General features: G+C 48.9%; 1 protein-coding gene across 4 annotated transcripts in view; it reads left to right on the top strand.

Moving 5' to 3' along the window:
• nfia (nuclear factor I/A) overlaps nucleotides 1–19797 on the top strand; it is a 174195-nt gene that overhangs the window by 38295 nt on the left and 116103 nt on the right. For 2 of the 4 annotated variants that reach the window (XM_072388847.1, XM_072388846.1), the window contains exon 2: nucleotides 15280–15808. In XM_072388847.1, coding sequence (XP_072244948.1) covers nucleotides 15280–15808 — 529 coding nt within the window. Of the gene's footprint in view, nucleotides 1–4264; nucleotides 5448–15279; nucleotides 15809–19797 lie in introns of those variants that run through there. The other 2 variants (XM_072388848.1, XM_072388849.1) reach the window with 2 other exon arrangements.

The following is a 19797-nucleotide window of genomic DNA, read 5'->3' as shown; positions in this document are numbered from 1 at the left end:
CAGCCATCGGTCGGTGCCGGTTGGCGTCGGACCGTTCGGTTCGCAGCCATCGGACGGTGCCGGTTGGCGTCGGACCGTTCGGTTCGCAGCCATCGGACGGTGCCGGTTGGCGTCGGATCGTTCGGTTCGCAGCCATCGGTCGGTGCCGGTTGGCGTCGGACCGTTCGGTTCGCAGCCATCGGACGGTGCCGGTTGGCGTCGGACCGTTCGGTTCGCAGCCATCGGACGGTGCCGGTTGGCGTCGGACCGTTCGGTTCGCAGCCATCGGACGGTTCTGGTTGGCGTCGGACCGTTCGGTTCGCAGCCATCGGACGGTGCCGGTTGGCGTCGGACCGTTCGGTTCGCAGCCATCGGACGGTGCCGGTTGATGTTGGACCGTTCGGTTCGCAGCCATCGGACGGTGCCGGTTGGCGTCGGACCGTTCGGTTCGCAGCCATCGGTCGGTGCCGGTTGGTGTTGGACCGTTCGGTTCGCAGCCATCGGACGGTGCCGGTTGGCGTCGGACCGTTCGGTTCGCAGCCATCGGACGGTGCCGGTTGGCGTCGGACCGTTCGGTTCGCAGCCATCGGTCGGTGCCGGTTGGCGTCGGATCGTTCGGTTCGCAGCCATCGGACGGTTTTTCTTGGCCTTCCTGCAGTTTGTTTTCAGATGCTTCAGTAACTCTGCAGCTGATCTGCGGCTGGATTCAGTCCAAAGTGTTTCCAGAACACAGAAGACAGAACCAGCTCTTTGGGTTCTGTCTGTTCTGCTCTGCAGGTGGTCAGCAGGGAGCGCTGGGATGTTAAATATCAGGCGAAGGAATCCAGACTGAGATTAACACATCGTGCATCTTCAGGTGAAGCAGAACAGAAAATCATTTTAAAATGTTGGAGGTTTTATTTCCAAACTGTGACTTTTGTGTTTTTTACACCAAATTTAAACATTGCGATGCGTTGGATTCACAAACAGAACCACGGATAACTCAGGGGTGTGAGGTTTGTTCTGATCCGACACACAGTGTGTCTGCAGTTCCAGCCTGTCGGCTCTAGATGGCGCCTCAGGCTGCTTCTCCCTCACTGGCCGGAGCTCAGCATCATTTCTGCTTTCAAACACGTTTAAGAGCAGCTGCTGCTGATCAGAATCACAGCTTTGACTGCTGAGGAAGACGATCAGCTTCACGAGTTCAGTCACAGCTTTAAATCCAGTGTGCAGACCTGGTCCGGGCCTTCCTGTCCCATCTCAAGCTGAACCAACAGGTTCCATCCTTGATCACTCATTAAGGTTATTGATCATATTGAAAACAGTTTAATTGCGTTAATCTGATTCCCTCCTCGTTGTCCCGACCTTCGCTGTGACTCATAACGAGGAGCCTCAGATGTGCTGCGTTGAAGTAAATCTGCAGGTTGTCTTGTTAAATCACGCCGGCCGTCCTGCCATTAACATAAAAGCTTCTGTTCATTAAACTGAGACGAGTCCCAGCTCTGCGTCTGCAGGCCGAGTCTCTGGAACAAACCCCAGATTTAGGATCATTTTTACTGCAGCTTCTGTCCTTCGGTGAGAAGATTTGAACAGAAAAGCAGCTGCAGAAACAGGTGTTTCAGACTGAGAGGAACTTAAAGTTCAGCTGGTTCTGACCCAAGGGAAACGAGCTTCAGTTCCCAGTGTTTTACTGGAGGTTTGAGCTTCTCTCTGCAGGAAGATTTTCAGTCATTGTTTCGGACCTCTTCAGTCCCTCTGACAGAGGAAAGGTTTTTTAGCATAAAATCTGAATCTGCAGCCAGTTCTGGTCCAACTGTCCCATCACTGAGGGTTTAAATCAGAATATTTACAGGGTCATTAAACTAATCTGTTCATAGGAAATGCATTTCTGCTCAGCTGCCACGTCTTTAGGAACTCTTTAATCCTTCCAACAAGAAGCAGGTTTTACCTCCGATCCGAGAGCCCAAAACTGTCTGAGTCTGAGTTTAAATCTGAGTTTAAGTTTGAAGAACATTTGGTGCAGTCCAAATTCTCACTTTGCAACGGTGTGCAGTCTGACTGTTATAGTACTCTGTACTTTCCGTAGTACAATCCATAGTACTCTCTGTAGTACTCTTAGTATTATCCGTAGTACTCTCTGTAGTACTCTCTGTTGTACTCTCTGTAGTACTCTCTGTAGTACTCTTAGTATTCTCCGTAGTACTCTCTGTAGTACTCTTAGTATTCTCCGTAGTACTCTCTGTACTCTCTGTAGTACTCTTAGTATTCTCCGTAGTACTCTCTGTAGTATTCTCCGTAGTACTCCCCGTAGTACTCTCTGTTGTACTCTCTGTAGTACTCTTAGTATTCTCCGTAGTACTCTCTGTAGTACTCTTAGTATTCTCCGTAGTACTCTCTGTACTCTCTGTAGTACTCTTAGTATTCTCCGTAGTACTCTCTGTAGTACTCTTAGTATTCTCCGTAGTACTCTCTGTACTCTCTGTAGTACTCTCTGTAGTCTCTGTAGTACTATCCGTAGTATTCTCCGTAGTACTCTCTGTAGTATTCTCCGTAGTACTCTCTGTAGTATTCTCCGTAGTACTCTCTGTAGTATTCTCCGTAGTACTCTCTGTAGTATTCTCCGTAGTACTCTCTGTAGTACGTGTAAAGCAACATTTTAGGCAGTGATGTGGGTGGTGATGTTCAGGCTAACTCCAGTTTCCTTTCATTTTACCTGAATCTGCCAATCAGAGAGACCGCTGACATTTAAGTTCCTGATTTTGAACCAATCAGAGTGCAGACTGCAATCACGGCTGTGACATGGCGCGTGCTGGTTGGCTCATGAGATTGGTTGTGTTTTTAAACCAAGGTTTCTGATCTCTGTCCAGTTGGGTTGTTAGAAAATGTGTCCGTTGTTGTGAAGTTTCTCATCTTTAGATTACAATGATTATTTGAGTCATGAAAAAGAAAGTACACCCTCTTTCAGCTCTAAAGTTTTACATTTCAGAACATAATAAAAACATCTGTTCCTCAGCAGCTGTTAAAACTCAATAAATCCAACAGTAACAACACATGACATATTACTGAGTGGAAACTAAGTGAACCCCTGATCCAGCAGCTTCAGCAGCAGTAATGGTTTCCTCTCTCGTGGTTGTGGAGGAATCTTGGCCCACAAAAACTCCTCTTGGAGTCCTTTCCTAAACCCAACAAGAAGTCGGCCATTTTGTTTTGAAGAGGACATTTTGTCATTTGGCAGATGTCCCATTTAAACTCCTACAGATTTGATCATATTGTTCTGAAATTAGTCGCCACAGTCTTGTTCCACGTAGGATTAAAAGTTTGATTTATTTTATTTTTGTGAAAAGACGCTGCTTTGGTCAAAATGTTTGTTTTGTCATGAAACAGGAAGTAGTTTTATGTGACACAGGAAGTAGTTTTATGTGACACAGGAAGTAGTTTTATGACCCAAACTGCCGGAGTTTGGTTTGAGGCCGACCTTGTAAACGTCTCCAGGATATATTCTGTATTTGCGGCTCCACAGAACCCAAAATGTTCTGCTCCTCCTTCATAAAGTCATGATTCCAGCCGCTTCCTGTAAAGTCTTTCCTGTGGAACAGGAAGTTCCTCTGTGGCCCACATGCTTTACAGAATAAGCTGCATGAATATCCGGGATCCTTTAATTCTAATCATCTAATCGTCTGTTATTCTAAGATGTTCAGCCCTGACTTTGCATCAGGACATATGGAGGCTAAAAGAGAGGAAAATGCAATGTTTCAACCTCCTGTGACAAAGTTTCTCCATCAGTGTGGAGCTGAATAACCCGAACAGTACCATAGAAATGTTCTGAATCATATTCATGCTTTAATCATTTGAAAAGCTAAAAAGCAGCTTTCAGTGATGCTTCAGGACAAAATATCAAACAAAACATGGAACCATGATGTGCGATAAATGAAAAATTCTGCAGAAATCAGAGCGAAACATGCTGCCGTTCCCAGTTTTAATGTCACAACAGTTCTGATCGAGGCCCGCGGGTCACGTGACCAACCACAGCTGATTAAACTCAATCTGAACCCACGTTTCCTCACTGCTGTGACATAATGACATTAATGGTAATAACGCTGATTCTGGGCAGCTCGTGGAAGTTCTTCTGGACCTCCGCTCACACTCCCCGCTGCAGCGGCACATTCCGTCGGTTTTCCGTCGGACTCTGAGGGCAGAAACTGACCGGGAGGGAGGCAGAGAGCAGCGGGGCCGCGCAGCTGCAGACCGGACCTGGACTCGCTTTAGCGCAGGACGGACCGGACCCCAGGCGGGTTCTGATCCGACTTTGGAGGAACTCTGAAGCGGTTCAGTTTTCACACTTTCACATGTGGACAGACACGTTTCCACCGCCTCAGATCTGATCGATACTGATCAATAAACCCACTGCCCGATCAGTTTCATCTCGCGTCCCCTGAGTGGCGGGATCATAGCACAGAGGAGCTCTGCTGCATGCACGCACACACGCGCACACACACTCAGCGGCAGCACCGGGCTATACTTGTGAAACTGCGCGCGGAGGATCAATGCTCTTATTTCTGATCAATAAGCAGAGCGTGTGATCAGTCGGAGCTCTGCGGGGTCAGCGCGCGTAGTCCACGGCCGCGCACACACCGACGCAGTCCGGCGGCGGAGCGAGCGGAGGTCCCGGTGCTCTGAGCAGCAGACAGGCTGGAGGAGGTGGCGCTCCTCTCTCTGCGTCCGGGACAGCACACTGACTCCCCCCCTCTCCTCTCCACCGTCTCCTCCTGCTGGAGATGAATTAACGGAAAGCAGCTGCGGTTGTTTCAGAGGCGCGGCGGCCGTCCGTTCTGCCTTTTCTCCCCGTCTTCGCATCGCTTTTACCGGGACTGCTGCACCGCGCCCTCCGTCCCGGTACCGAGCCGCTGCACCGCCGCACGCCGGCCACAGCGCACCGCAGGGCGGACAGACGTGTTGCCCAGGGCCGCCTCTCGCTGCGGTTCTCCGGGGCTCTGAAATGCAGTTTGAGAACATTTTGGAGGTTTTCGCCGTCCAGCAGCACCGGCCGCTCCCGCGTCACCCCCCAGCAGCGACACCACAGCGGGCTGCTCTGTGATTACTTCTCCTGCTTTCCTAACGGGACTTTTCTGGCGTCGCCGGAGATGTGGTTCATGTCTGGGCTGAAAGTTGTGCGCTCCCCGGCGGAGGGCCTCCACAGGTCCGGACAGCCCATGTAACCCGAGGCGGGGTCGAAGTTCAGCGCTGGGTGGAAATGTGAAAGCGAAGGAGGCGAAAGGAGGGCTCCATTTCCCTCTCACTCTTTCTTTTTCTGTTCTTTCCTTTCTCACACACACACGCCATCAGACGCTACACGCTGCGCTCACGCACACGCACACACGCAGGCTGGAGTTACAGTAACCCCCCCACGCACACACACAAACACACACACACACCTTCCAGATCTAAGATTAGATCCCACAGATATGTATTCTCCGCTATGTCTAACGCAGGTGAGTCTGCTTTCAAACTTTTTACTTTCTCTTAACGGTGTTTCTTTGCAGCGCGGCTCCTCGCGCAGCCCCCGTGCACGCACAGAGCGGTCTGCAGACTGAGCTGCTCGGTCCTCCTCTGCGCTGCTGCACATGGCGGACGGCGCCTCCAAACTTCCTCTCGCAGCATTTTTAGGAAGAAGCGGTTGTTCGTGTTTCTGTGGAACTTTGGCTCCGCGCGTTGTGGCGCGTTGGAGCCGCTGCTGGTGCGTGTTGTCCCGCCCTGCAGCCGCGCTCCGCGCCCCGTTCCCGGCCGGCCGCGGCGGCGCTGCCGGCGGCCCCGCGCGGGGCGGCTGCCGGCTGTGAGGACGCAGGTTCGCGTCTGAAGTTTGGCTGTAATTTGGGTAAAATTCGGGTTGATATTTAGACGCAGAGCAGCCTTAATGTGAAGCAGTGAGCTGGGTATTTGTTTGCTGTCAAACTTGTGGCTGCGCTGTTCCGCAGAGCCTCATTGGGGCGAAGTTTGTGGACTTCAGGCTGCTTTCCGCGCGCGCACCGGCGGCTCTGTGAGCTCGTGCCGGCCCGCAGCTGTCTGTAAAATCAGGAGAATCTGATCATTAATGACTTCCTTCCTGCTGCTGCTGGGGCCTCACAGAGGAACCCGAGCCTGACGCAAATATGCAGAAAAAGCCCAAACCGTGCGCGTGTGTGTGTCAGAGGTGAGCTGAGGTGACACGGCAGACCTGCAGCACGCACGCACGCGGGAGTGTTTCCAGTCTGAGCCCTAAATTCAAGCCTTTTCTGTTGTGTTCAGGGTCAGAGGTTAAAATCACATTTCAGAGCGTTTTCCTGCTCCGCGGAAGGTTCAGAATTTAAATCAGAACAAATCGCTCAGATTTTACTGAAGTATTTTTATTTCAGCATCTGACACAAATATTTTAATTTATCCAATTAAGTGAGACACGTTTTAATCTGAAGAAAGATTTGAATTAATTTCATCGTGTGTTTCAGAGGGAAATTTCTTTATTAAATTCAGACAAAATCATTTCCTGATTTTTATTATTTTCAATAATTCAAAAGCATCAGATTTATCGATCCCGGCTGTAAATAAATGTTCAGTGAAAGGAGCTGATTCAGGAACCATCTGGAACATTTATAATCTGCTCCGCCGCTGCTCATCTGCAGCTTCATGTGGCTCCGCTGGTTCTAATCCAAAATTCTACACAGAAACAATAAATCAGAGTCTTTGTTTCTCCCAGCGAATGAAGAGTCTGTTAGAAGCAAAGAGCGTTAATCAGATTAGCAGCCAGTAAAACCGATAATCAGCAGACTGAATCCTGTCGGTTTCCTGCTCAGAGGAGCAGCAAAAAGGTTCAAACATTTCAGTTCCGTCAGCTTTAATTTCCTCACCAGCACTTCGGTTATTTCTGTTTTATTCCGTTCGGACAGCTTCAGATTCTTCCAACAAACACGTCGGAGGCGGTTTTTAAAGGTCTTTTTTCATTTGTAGACTGAGGATTTTTCCCATCAAATTAAAAACACTGAATGAATAAAATAGAATTTAATTTGGGGGTGAATGAAGGGGTTTGTTTTTGGCCACAGGGGGGCGCCTTTCACGAAAAATCGTACAGATTCTGATCAAAATGAGCCTGAAAAGCGAAGATGCGTTCACTGACTTGCACTGATGGGTAATTCTGGGACATTTTAGGGTTTTCTTGCTTAGAAAGAAGACGTTTGCAGATCTTTGCGTGATGGTGAATAGGAGAAGTCTTGAATGAGGTCAGAAATGTTCAGGAGAAGCACCGAATAATCCCAGATTTTTATTTCTCGGAGCTTCAGCTCAGTTTGATGGCAGCAGGTTTCAGTCGTTCTTCACCTGCTTCTGCTGCTGATGTCTGAACGTGTTGCTCAGACGGCCGTCCTCGGCGTGTCGGGAGGCCGCTGCCGTCCTCAGCCGGGCCTCGCCGGTAATTCCCTCAGTGTGGGGGGGGGGATTAGCGCTCCCCTAAACGGCTGCTGCTGTTCCAGCCTGTTATCTGGAGCCCATTACATGTGTCACCGAGGTGCAGAGGAGCAGCTTCAGAGCGGCTCAGACTCAGGCTCAGAGAGAGTGACTGACCCTAAAGGGATGAAGTCAGAACCCCGCTGAGCCCGATCAGAACCTCCTCACGGCGCCTTTCACCCAGCAGCCGCCTCCGAGTGGCTGAAACCTGCCACCAGACCAGGTGCTTTCCACCTGTTTTTCACAGGAAAAAGCAGAAATGTGTCATTTTCTGGTTCCTATAAATAAATAAATCTCCCACCGAGCAGAACCGAACAAACACAACCGGGTTTTTCAGGCCGGATGTGATGAGTGAGCTGAAGGAAAAATACAAGCTGAGAAATCGGTTTTGATTCCTGTTGAATATCTGAGATAAAACGGCTGGTTCTGATGGACCTGAGGCCCACGGGCCTGAGGCCTGAGGCCCGCTAACATCGGACTCTTCATATTTCTGTTGGATCCTGTTTTCTTTCTCTTTTCTCTGATAAAACTTCAGATTTTCTCACTGAAACATCTTATTTTTGAGCTTTTTCTCTCAGCTGTTTACCGGATTATTTCAGGACATATTTGAACTAACCCTAAGCTAAACTAACCCTAACCCTAAACTAACCCTAAGCTAAACTAACGCTAACCTAACCCTAAACTAACCCTAAACTAACCTAACCCTAAACTAAACTAACCTAACCTAAACTAACCCTAAGCTAAACTAACCCTAACCTAAACTAACCTAACCCTAAACTAACCTAACCCTAAACTAACCTAACCCTAACCTAACCTAAACTAACCCTAACCCAAACTAACCCTAAACTAACCTAACCTAAACTAACCCTAAGCTAAACTAACCCTAAACTAACCCTAAACTAACCCTAACCTAAACTAACCCTAACCTAAACTAACCTAACCCTAAACTAACCTAACCCTAAACTAACCTAACCTAACCTAAACTAACCCTAACCCAAACTAACCCTAACCTAACCTAAACTAACCCTAAGCTAAACTAACCCTAAACCAACCCTAACCTAACCTAAACTAACCCTAACCTAACCCTAACCTAACCCAAACCTAACCCAAACCTAAACTAGCGGCTCCCTTCACGGTGAACGCGGCGCTCTGACCTGCAGCCTGAGAGCGGCTCAGGAAGCTGAAGCCGGGCTGTGAGGAATGCTGGAGGAATGTGGCTCCAGCGAACAGCGGAGCTGCAGATCCGCTGAGGAATGTGTGTGTGAGCGGCGCCCAGCAGCCGCTCGCCGTCCTAATAACGGCCCGAGGACACACACAGAAAGGCAGAAATAACAAAAGGCGGCGTTCTGAGAGCTCAGAGAGCGGCTGCTGGAGGCGCTTCAGGAACCGTTCTGCTGGACCGGCTCCAGCTGGACTCAGAGCCCAGGGAGGCTGATGGGAGAAAGCTCAGCCTCTCCCTGCAGCTCCTGGTTGCTGCGAGAGCTCCGAGCCGAAGGAGTCCTGCTTCCAGGATCCTGACCTCAGACCTGAGCCGAGCCGAGCCGAGCCGGGCCAGGCCAGGCCAGGCCAGGCCAGGCCGAGCCAGGCCAGGCAGCTTCTCCTTAAAGAATAATTTTACTGTGTTTCACTGAGTCGAAGCAGCTGATCTCAGGCAGGTGAAATATCAGGAAAACACAGAAAAACAGGATTCTCAGCTGTGCTCTGTCTTATTTATCTGTAAATCTGATGCAAACAGCATTTATTTCTCTTTAAATCGGATTTTTTTCAGCATTTATTTCTCTTTAAATCGATTCTTACAGCATTTATTTCTCTTTAAATCGGATTTTTTCAGCATTTATTTCTCTTTAAATCGATTCTTACAGCATTTATTTCTCTTTAAATCGGATTTTTACAGCATTTATTTCTCTTTAAATCAATTCTAACAGCATTTATTTCTCTTTAAATCAATTTTTTCAGCATTTATTTCTCTTTAAATCGATTTTTACAGCATTTATTTCTCTTTAAATCAATTCTAACAGCATTTATTTCTCTTTAAATCAATTTTTTCAGCATTTATTTCTCTTTAAATCGATTCTTACAGCATTTATTTCTCTTTAAATCAATTTTTTCAGCATTTATTTCTCTTTAAATCGGATGCAATCAATTTGCTTTTTAATAAGTTTTAAGCAAATAAAATGTGAAGAATAGAAATCATTTGAAATGAATCCGTTTCTCTGCAGAGATAAAAAAGATGAGCAGGACGATAATCTGCATGCGTTGTGAGAGAGTTTGGAGTCTGAAACAAAGCTGTCTGCAGGTGGAGGTGGGTGGGGGGCTCTTTCCTCAGCAGTAAATGTTCAGATTGGTTAATGACGGGTGGAGCTCAGGTGGAGCTCAGGTGGAGTCGTGGAGGTTTAGTTTCTGTTTCTGAATAAAAATAAAGTAAAAATCTGAAAAAGATCAAACATCTTAAATCAATAGTTTTTTGGCTGATAAAATATTCTGAAATATGAATTATTCACAGGTTCCTCCTCATCATGTCAGAACATTTAACCTCCATCAGACGCTTTGTTCCTTCTTTACCTTAATAAATAAATATATATAAATATATATTTATATTTTCACTTGTTACTGAGGTTTTATTTAAAGTTCCTGAAAACTGAAGAAAGCTGAAAAATATTCCTCCTTTTTAGTTCAATGTGTCTGTGAAGCTGATATTTAAAGTCCTGGGAACATTGTTTTATTATGTTTATTATTTGTTGTTTAATTATTTTTTGTAGCTTGATTTAAATAAATAAATAATTTATTAGAGCTGGAAACATTAAAAACAAACATATATAAATAAATGTATAAAAAAGCAAATCTGAGATTAAACTTTGATCAAATCAAAAATATAAAAACTGATTCATGTTATTGAAGCTGTGACAGATTTTACTTGGATATAAAACCAAGTTTTTCCTCACTGAACATGATTTATTCTATTTAATAAACAGCTTTTAGAATATTTGGATAAAAGCAGATTAAACATGAATTTAAAAAATGTTTCAGTTAATCTGAAAGATTTGATATAAAAATACAAAAATGCTAATAATGATAATTAGTTAATGCTGTAATCTGGTCTTTAGGTTAGAGAAAAAGTGCACGTTGGAGGGAGACAGAAAAAGTGCACGTTGGAGGGAGACAGAAAACGTGCACGTTGGAGGGAGACAGAAAACGTGCACGTTGGAGGGAGACAGAAAACGTGCACGTTGGAGGGAGACAGAAAAAGTGCACGTTGGAGGGAGACAGAAAACGTGCACGTTGGAGGGAGACAGAAAACGTGCACGTTGGAGGGAGACAGAAAACGTGCACGTTGGAGGGAGACAGAAAACGTGCACGTTGGAGGGAGACAGAAAAAGTGCACGTTGGAGGGAGACAGAAAACGTGCACGTTGGAGGGAGACAGAAAACGTGCACGTTGGAGGGAGACAGAAAACGTGCACGTTGGAGGGAGACAGAAAAAGTGCACGTTGGAGGGAGACAGAAAACGTGCACGTTGGAGGGAGACAGAAAAAGTGCACGTTGGAGGGAGACAGAAAAAGTGCACGTTGGAGTGAAACCAGCTGAATGTATTCATGTTAAAATAAACGCTAATAATTATGGCGACACACTAATCTCACGATACGAATTTATTTGATACGATTTAATTCGATTCAATTCGATACGATTTTATACGATTTTATACGATTCGATTTAATATATTTTCATAATTTTCTGAAAGAATTTAAAGGGACTTTAAAGGTGATTTGACGTGAAGCTGATTGGACTCGTGCTCCGACCTTTGAACCCAAAGAAAACGCCGGCAGACAAACGGAAACAAAGAAAACCAACATGGCGTCAGCCTCATGTTTATGTTGTGAATTATTCAACCTGCTGGTTTTATTTACTAAATACCATAAAATTCTGTAATTAAAAAACATCTTTTTAAATTTTTGAGAAGGAACTCAAACCATATATTAAACAATCCTCCATTATATACCCCCCCCCCCCCCCCAGCATTGTATTGTATTGTGTTAATGTTCTATTAGGTTTGCTTTAAAAAAATTAATTAAAAATATATTTATAATCGCGGCTGAAACTTTATCGGATAACAAAATCTCGATATTTATGGCGGTATCAATAAAGTCGCTCAGCCCTTTAATGCTGATTCTTCATCAAAGTGTTTCTAATTCAGACTTTTTCTTCTATGCAGATGATGTTCTGCTTTAATCTGAGACACTTTAGCTCCATTTATGTGACTTAAACCAGTTTTAAGCATCAATAAACAGAAATTATGCTGTTCTCAAATGTAAATCCCTCCATCTTCAGATCCTTTTCTGCTGAAATACGAAGTCACTTTCAGGCCTGATTAAAATTGAACCCGAAAGGCTCCACCCACCAGTGACATCACCGAGTGACATCACCGAGTGACATCACTGAGTGACATCACTGTGGCCACGCCCCCTCTGTTTGAGTCCTGCTACAGAAATTTAAGGCCTTTAAACAGCTGTTGTTCAGGTGAGCTGCAGCTGATCGATGAGCAGCAGATCCTCACCTGTTCATGAGGAAATGTTTCACGTGCACGCCGCTCCACGACGTGGCGTGCACGTGCCACCCAGTCAGAGGCATGTGCACGTATGAAGACCACTTTGATCTATGAAGAGTGTTTTTATTTAAATGTCCTGCTCAGAGACCCTCTGAGGGCTTTTATCCAAATAAGAAAATGTTTTTCTTTCTCTTCATGCTGCATCTCCTCTGCTCCGGTTTCCACAGAAACAAACTGAAATGACAGCTTTTACCGACGTCCAAACTCCAAAAACAAAATATTTACAAGCTCTGAAGCATTTATTCCTGCAGTGCAGGACTCTTTCTGCTGCTCACAGGCTTGTTGCACAGAAAGCAGCTGAAATGCAGCAGGTTTAAAGGCAGCAGGTTTAAAGGCAGCAGGTTTAAATGCAGCAGGTTTAAAGGCAGCAGGTTTAAAGGCAGCAGGTTTAAATGCAGCAGGTTTAAAGGCAGCAGGTTTAAAGGCAGCAGGTTTAAAGGCAGCAGGTTTAAATGCAGCAGGTTTAAAGGCAGCAGGTTTAAATGCAGCAGGTTTAAAGGCAGCAGGTTTAAATGCAGCAGGTTTAAATGCAGCAGGTTTAAAGGCAGCAGGTTTAAAGGCAGCAGGTTTAAAGGCAGCAGGTTTAAATGCAGCAGGTTTAAAGGCAGCAGGTTTAAATGCAGCAGGTTTAAAGGCAGCAGGTTTAAATGCAGCAGGTTTAAAGGCAGCAGGTTTAAAGGCAGCAGGTTTAAAGGCAGCAGGTTTAAATGCAGCAGGTTTAAAGGCAGCAGGTTTAAATGCAGCAGGTTTAAAGGCAGCAGGTTTAAATGCAGCAGGTTTAAAGGCAGCAGGTTTAAAGGCAGCAGGTTTAAATGCAGCAGGTTTAAAGGCAGCAGGTTTAAAGGCAGCAGGTTTAAATGCAGCAGGTTTAAAGGCAGCAGGTTTAAAGGCAGCAGGTTTAAAGGCAGCAGGTTTAAAGGCAGCAGGTTTAAATGCAGCAGGTTTAAAGGCAGCAGGTTTAAATGCAGCAGGTTTAAATGCAGCAGGTTTAAAGGCAGCAGGTTTAAAGGCAGCAGGTTTAAAGGCAGCAGGTTTAAATGCAGCAGGTTTAAAGGCAGCAGGTTTAAATGCAGCAGGTTTAAAGGCAGCAGGTTTAAAGGCAGCAGGTTTAAAGGCAGCAGGTTTAAAGGCAGCAGGTTTAAAGGCAGCAGGTTTAAATGCAGCAGGTTTAAAGGCAGCAGGTTTAAATGCAGCAGGTTTAAAGGCAGCAGGTTTAAATGCAGCAGGTTTAAAGGCAGCAGGTTTAAAGGCAGCAGGTTTAAATGCAGCAGGTTTAAAGGCAGCAGGTTTAAATGCAGCAGGTTTAAAGGCAGCAGGTTTAAAGGCAGCAGGTTTAAAGGCAGCAGGTTTAAAGGCAGCAGGTTTAAAGGCAGCAGGTTTAAATGCAGCAGGTTTAAATGCAGCAGGTTTAAAGGCAGCAGGTTTAAATGCAGCAGGTTTAAAGGCAGCAGGTTTAAAGGCAGCAGGTTTAAAGGCAGCAGGTTTAAATGCAGCAGGTTTAAATGCAGCAGGTTTAAATGCAGCAGGTTTAAAGGCAGCAGGTTTAAATGCAGCAGGTTTAAAGGCAGCAGGTTTAAATGCAGCAGGTTTAAAGGCAGCAGGTTTAAAGGCAGCAGGTTTAAAGGCAGCAGGTTTAAAGGCAGCAGGTTTAAAGGCAGCAGGTTTAAATGCAGCAGGTTTAAAGGCAGCAGGTTTAAATGCAGCAGGTTTAAAGGCAGCAGGTTTAAATGCAGCAGGTTTAAAGGCAGCAGGTTTAAAGGCAGCAGGTTTAAAGGCAGCAGGTTTAAAGGCAGCAGGTTTAAATGCAGCAGGTTTAAATGCAGCAGGTTTAAATGCAGCAGGTTTAAAGGCAGCAGGTTTAAAGGCAGCAGGTTTAAAGGCAGCAGGTTTAAAGGCAGCAGGTTTAAAGGCAGCAGGTTTAAAGGCAGCTTCTGCAGCTTCTGAGGAACCTGCTGATGGTTGTAAGCTTCCTGCTGGAGGTTTCAGACGGAGAGTCCTGCTGCTGCCGGGACTCTTTCTGCTGCTCGGCTCAGACGCTGTGTGGTGCGCTAAAAATAAAGCTGTGTAACGTTCAGACGTGCACGTTCAGACGTGTTTGAACGTGCACGTTGGCTCACAGCTGGGCTTTGTTTGCGTGGCCCGGATCAGTCTGGTTCTGTGGCAGAGCAGGTGTAACCGACCCCAGACTGGGTGTAATCCACATCCCCACACTAATAACCGCTCATCAGCTGAAGCTCGCCGCAGAGCAGCGGCCGTGTGGCGGGGAGAGGCCGTGTGGCGGCGAGAGGCCGTGTGGCGGCGAGAGGCCGAGTGGCGGCGAGAGGCCGAGTTTATTTATTCATTCCCTCATTCCTCCTCGGTGTGTGTCCTGTTACCTTCCCTTCCTTCCTTCCTTCCTTCCTTCCTTCCTTCCTTCCTTCCTTCCTTCCTTCCTTCCTTCCTTCCTTCCTTCCTTCCTTCCTTCCTTCCTTCCTTCCTTGCTCATTTCCTCCTCTCTTCCTCCTTCTTTCCTTCTCTTTTATCTCCATTTTTCCTCTTTCTCGCCCGTTATTTGGACAGTTCTGTAAATCCAGCCGCGTTCTGTTGGCTTGCCGCTGAAATCAGCTCCTGCTTCGTCTTTGGGTGCCTTGAGTGAGAAACGATGAGTCTTTTCCAGCTGTTTAAACACATCTGCAGTCATGTGATGCAGCACAGAGCTGGGGAGGAGGTTTGGGAGGATGGATGGAACAGGAGGCCAATATTGGTTTCCTGTGGTTCAGTTTAACTCTGACGGCCTGTTTCAGACCGTAACCGTGCCAACGGGCGTCCTCCGACTCGGCCTTTTAACTCAAACTGCGTTTTTGGACCATCAGATGGTTTGTGTCGTAACGTCAGCGTTTGATTTGTAGATCTGTCTTGTGAGATGTTTCAGATTAAAAGTTAGATGTTCTGATGGTTTCCTTCTCTGAAAGGTTTCAGATTAAATGGTTTCCTTCTCTGAATGTTTCAGTTTAAATGGTTTCCTTCTCTGAATGTTTCAGTTTAAATGGTTTCTTTCTCTGAGATGTTTCAGTTTAAAAGTTAGATGTTCTGATGGTTTCCTTCTCTGAATGTTTCAGTTTAAATGGTTTCCTTCTCTGAGATGTTTCAGATTAAATGGTTTCCTTCTCTGAGATGTTTCAGATTAAATGGCTTCCTTCTCTGAATGTTTCAGTTTGAATGTTACCTGATGGCTGAGTCTCACCTCGTGTCTCCTGTGTCCGTCCGCAGGATGAATTCCATCCTTTCATCGAAGCCCTGCTGCCCCACGTCCGGGCCTTCGCCTACACATGGTTCAACCTGCAGGCCCGCAAGAGGAAGTACTTCAAGAAGCACGAGAAGCGCATGTCCAAGGAGGAGGAGCGCGCCGTGAAGGACGAGCTGCTCAGCGAGAAGCCCGAGGTCAAGCAGAAGTGGGCGTCCCGCCTGCTGGCCAAACTGCGCAAGGACATCCGGCCCGAGTTCAGGGAGGACTTCGTGCTGACGGTGACGGGGAAGAAGCCGCCGTGCTGCGTGCTGTCCAACCCCGACCAGAAGGGCAAGATGCGGAGGATCGACTGCCTGCGCCAGGCGGACAAAGTGTGGAGGCTGGACCTGGTCATGGTGATTTTATTCAAAGGGATCCCCCTGGAAAGTACTGACGGCGAGAGGCTGGTGAAGTCCCCTCAGTGCTCCAACCCCAGCCTGTGCGTCCAGCCGCATCACATCGGAGTCTCCGTCAAGGAGCTGGACCTGTACCTGGCCTACTTCGTGCATGCAGGTCAGTGCTGATTCCTCCCAGCTGGGAGTGTGCTGCTGGTTCAGTGATGTCATGTTGTGATGTTGTGATGTCAGAGGGTGATGTCATGTTGTGATGTCGTGATGTCAGAGGGTGATGTCATGTCGTGATGTCAGAGGGTGATGTTGTGATGTCAGAGGGTGATGTTGTGATGTCAGAGGGTGATGTTGTGATGTCAGAGGGTGATGTCATGTTGTGATGTCAGAGGGTGATGTCAGAGGGTGGTGTCAGAGGGTGATGTCATGTTGTGATGTCAGAGGGTGATGTCATGTTGTGATGTCATGTTGTGATGTCAGAGGGTGATGTCAGAGGGTGATGTCAGAGGGTGATGTCATGTTGTGATGTCAGAGGGTGATGTCATGTTGTGATGTCAGAGGGTGATGTCATGTTGTGATGTCATGTTGTGATGTCAGAGGGTGATGTCAGAGGGTGATGTCATGTTGTGATGTCAGAGGGTGATGTCAGAGGGTGATGTCATGTTGTGATGTCAGAGGGTGATGTCAGAGGGTGATGTCAGAGGGTGATGTCAGAGGGTGATGTCATGTTGTGATGTCAGAGGGTGATGTTGTGATGTCAGAGGGTGGTCACGGAGCAGGTTCTGTTGAAGGATTGTTGGGTTGGAGTCAGTTTGGGATGTTAAAGGGAGCCGACCTGCATCCTCTCTGCTTTAAAAGGCAGAAGTTGAAACTCTTTGGCTTTTTGCTTTGCTGTTAACATCAAATCTCATCATCAGTGAGCTGATAGACGTGTTTGGTTTCAGTTTTCTGTCCCGATAAGGACATCTAACTTCTAGCTGGTGTTGTTCACGGATGCTGCAGAGTCGGTGGTTAGTTTCTGAATGTTAGCCCACAGAAACTGAGGAAACATGGCGGGTTCTCGGGGTTATTCAGGACCAGCAGCCGTTACCTTCGGGGCTCTGAGGGTTAAGGTTTCCACATCTGAAAGGAAGGCAGGAAACAGGAGCTGCTGGACTTTCTGTTGTTCTGACCCAACATTTCATGACAGAAACTGTGCAGCTGGTGGAAAAAGGGCTGAATCAGGCTGTCTGGGCGTCCGAAGCATGAAAATATAAAAACTAAAGCTGATCTTTAAGACTTAAACGGACTTCGGTGCTTTGAACAAACAGGAAAAGCTCATTAGAACCTTCTGGTAGCTTGTTGAGAGCTTCTGGTCCCGGACAGTTGGTCCGTCTCATGCTGAGCCCTCGTGGTTCAGTCCTGGAGCATCGGGCCGGTTTATCTGCACCTTCCTGTTTCAGGTGCAGCGGGGGAGTAAACCTTTATCCCTGGAGCTCGGACTCTGGGAAATCATTCAGCTGCTTGGAATATCTGAGCCAGCCGTCTGGCAGCAGGTGGAAATGTTTGGCACTGGGCTCTTTCTAAGTCTGTTGGAGCTTCAGTTTCTGGGAAAAGCTTCCAGGGAGACGGCAGCAGCTCCGCTTTCAGGTTCCTGCTCCTTCTCTGAAGGTTTGAAGAAGAAAGACGGACAGTTTCAGCTCAGACCTCCTGTTTCAGGAGGCTGACAGCTCTGAAACCGTGGCCCCGGCCCCCGGGCCCCCGGCCCCTGGTTCTACTCTGAGGTGAGGGAGGAGTTTGGGTGGAGTTTGGGTGGAGTTTGGGTGGAGTTTGGGAGGAGTTTGGGTGGAGTTTGGGAGGAGTTTGGGAGGAGTTTGGGAGGAGTTTGGGTGGAGTTTGGGTGGAGTTTGTGAGGAGTTTGGGTGGAGTTTGGGTGGAGTTTGGGTGGAGTTTGGGAGGAGTTTGGGTGGAGTTGTTTGGCTTTGAGAGTCGGCAGCAGGACGAGGGGCAGACGCCCCCCCCGGTCTGGGTGCAGGGATCAGGTTTCGGCCTCTTATTTCAGGCGGTGGAGCTCTTCTGCTGAAAGCTGCAGGCGGGGGGACCTCAGCGCTCGCAGGCTGGAGGCGGGGCCTGTCCGACTCGGTTGCCCGTAGCAACCGCAGCGCAGCATTTATCATTCACTGCTCCGAGCGCCCAGCGGCACCAGAGACCTGATTTAAAGTCCAGTTGTGCTGCTCCACCTGCTGCCGTCCGCCCGCCGCCGCCGGGGTCACATGCTGCCCGCCGCCGGGGTCACATGATGCCCGCCGCCGGGGTCACATGATGCCCGCCGCCGGGGTCACATGCTGCCCGCCGCCGGGGTCACATGATGCCCGCCGCCGGGGTCACATGATGCCCGCCGCCGGGGTCACATGATGCCCGCCGCCGGGGTCACATGATGCCCGCCGCCGGGGTCACATGCTGCCCGCCGCCGGGGTCACATGATGCCCGCCGCCGGGGTCACCTGATGCCCGCCGCCGGGGTCACATGCTGCCCGCCGCCGGGGTCACATGCTGCCCGCCGCCGGGGTCACATGCTGCCCGCCGCCGGGGTCACATGCTGCCCGCCGCCGGGGTCACATGCTGCCCGCCGCCGGGGTCACATGCTGCCCGCCGCCGGGGTCACATGCTGCCCGCCGCCGGGGTCACATGCTGCCCGCCGCTGGTTCAGGAGTCGCTTTGACACGGAGAAACCTTCCTGTGCTGCTCTGCTCTCTTCTTACTCTGTTTGGGTCGGGCTCTCATGGTTCTGGTCCTGATGGGTAAATTCAGCCAGAACAGCTTTCTCCCAGCAGCCTTTGCTGTTCACTGACCGCCTTTTAGTCTCGTTTCCTGACTTTGCTGATTCAAAGCGGTTCTGAACTGATCTTCGTGGTGTTCAGGTGTTTGAATCGTGACGTTTCCCATCAGGAGGTGCTGCTCCTCCTGCTGTTCAGACTGAACCTGCCCGCCATGTTCAGCCCGCCATGTTCAGCCCGCCATGTGCAGCCCGCCATGTGCAGCCCGCCATGTGCAGCTCGCCATGTTGCTGCCAGGTGGAGCTGCCAGGTGGAGCTGCCAGGTGGAGCTGCCAGGTGGAGCTTTTCAAATGAACACCTTCACTGCTGCAGTCAGCCGTGCACGTGCACGTGCACACTTCAGGGCTTCGGTTAGCACCCTGCAGAACAAGTCGAGGGGTCAGGGGTCGCTCCCCCTCTGATTAACGAGCACACAGACGCTGCGGGGTCAGAGGTCACCACGCTGAGGATCATTTAACCTCTAAGATAAACACGCCACCCCCCCGATAACCAGCCGACACACAGAAAGAATCAGAGTTCAGAGAAGGAAGAGTTCAGACCCTCAGAGCCTCTGATGGACCCTCTGAGGGTCACTCATCATGACACCAGAACATTTACAGCAGTTTGACTTTTATTTGGATCTCACGGCGCTTCAGTTTCCCCTGAAACAGGAAACCTTCCCAGAGGAGGAGTTTGTGGGGAATTCTGCGTCTGAGGGGGAAGGAGCCGGGCTGGCGGGAGGGTTTGGGTGTCGGGTGTCACCTGACACGACCCCGCGGGGCGCTGCCAGGCGAGCAGCCCGTGTGTGACCCAGTTCCCTCTGAGCTCTTAAACAGATTTGCAGCTTGGGTTCTGAACTAATTACAGTAACTCTGCTCCATCCTGCAAACTGCCTGCGTTTTATGTGGCTTCACTGTTGTTCATTCAGTCATCCTTCAGTTTTATTTCCTCTCCGTTCAGCTCGCCGTGTTCTCCAGCTGTTCGCTGTGCGCTCAGAGCGGCTGCAGGTGGTCCCTCTGAAACTCAGGCGGGGCCTGGGGCCTGGGGCCTGGGGCCTGGGGCCTCGGGCCTGGGGCCTGGGGCCTCGGGCCTGGGGCCTGGGGCCTGGGGCCTCGGGCCTGGGGCCTGGGGTCTCGGGCCTCGGGCCTGGGGCCTGGGGCCTGGGGTCTCGGGCCTCGGGCCTGGGGCCTGGGGCCTCGAGCCTCGGGCCTGACACTCACCTGCTGACAGAACCTCCACCTGCCGCTCGTCTCCGTTTCCAGACGCTGTGTGTTCCTGCTGCCGCTCAGTCACATGTAGCGGTGAGCGGCGAGCGCGGCGTACAGACCGCAGACTCTGCTGCTTCCTGACCGCGCTCAGAC

The sequence above is a fragment of the Leuresthes tenuis genome, unplaced genomic scaffold (assembly GCF_036924035.1).
Source record: "Leuresthes tenuis unplaced genomic scaffold, fLeuTen1.0.hap1 SCAF_7, whole genome shotgun sequence".
Lineage (NCBI taxonomy): Eukaryota > Metazoa > Chordata > Actinopteri > Atheriniformes > Atherinopsidae > Leuresthes > Leuresthes tenuis.
The sequence above is the reverse complement of the archived record's forward strand: the minus strand, read 5'-3'. Positions and strand labels throughout refer to the sequence as shown.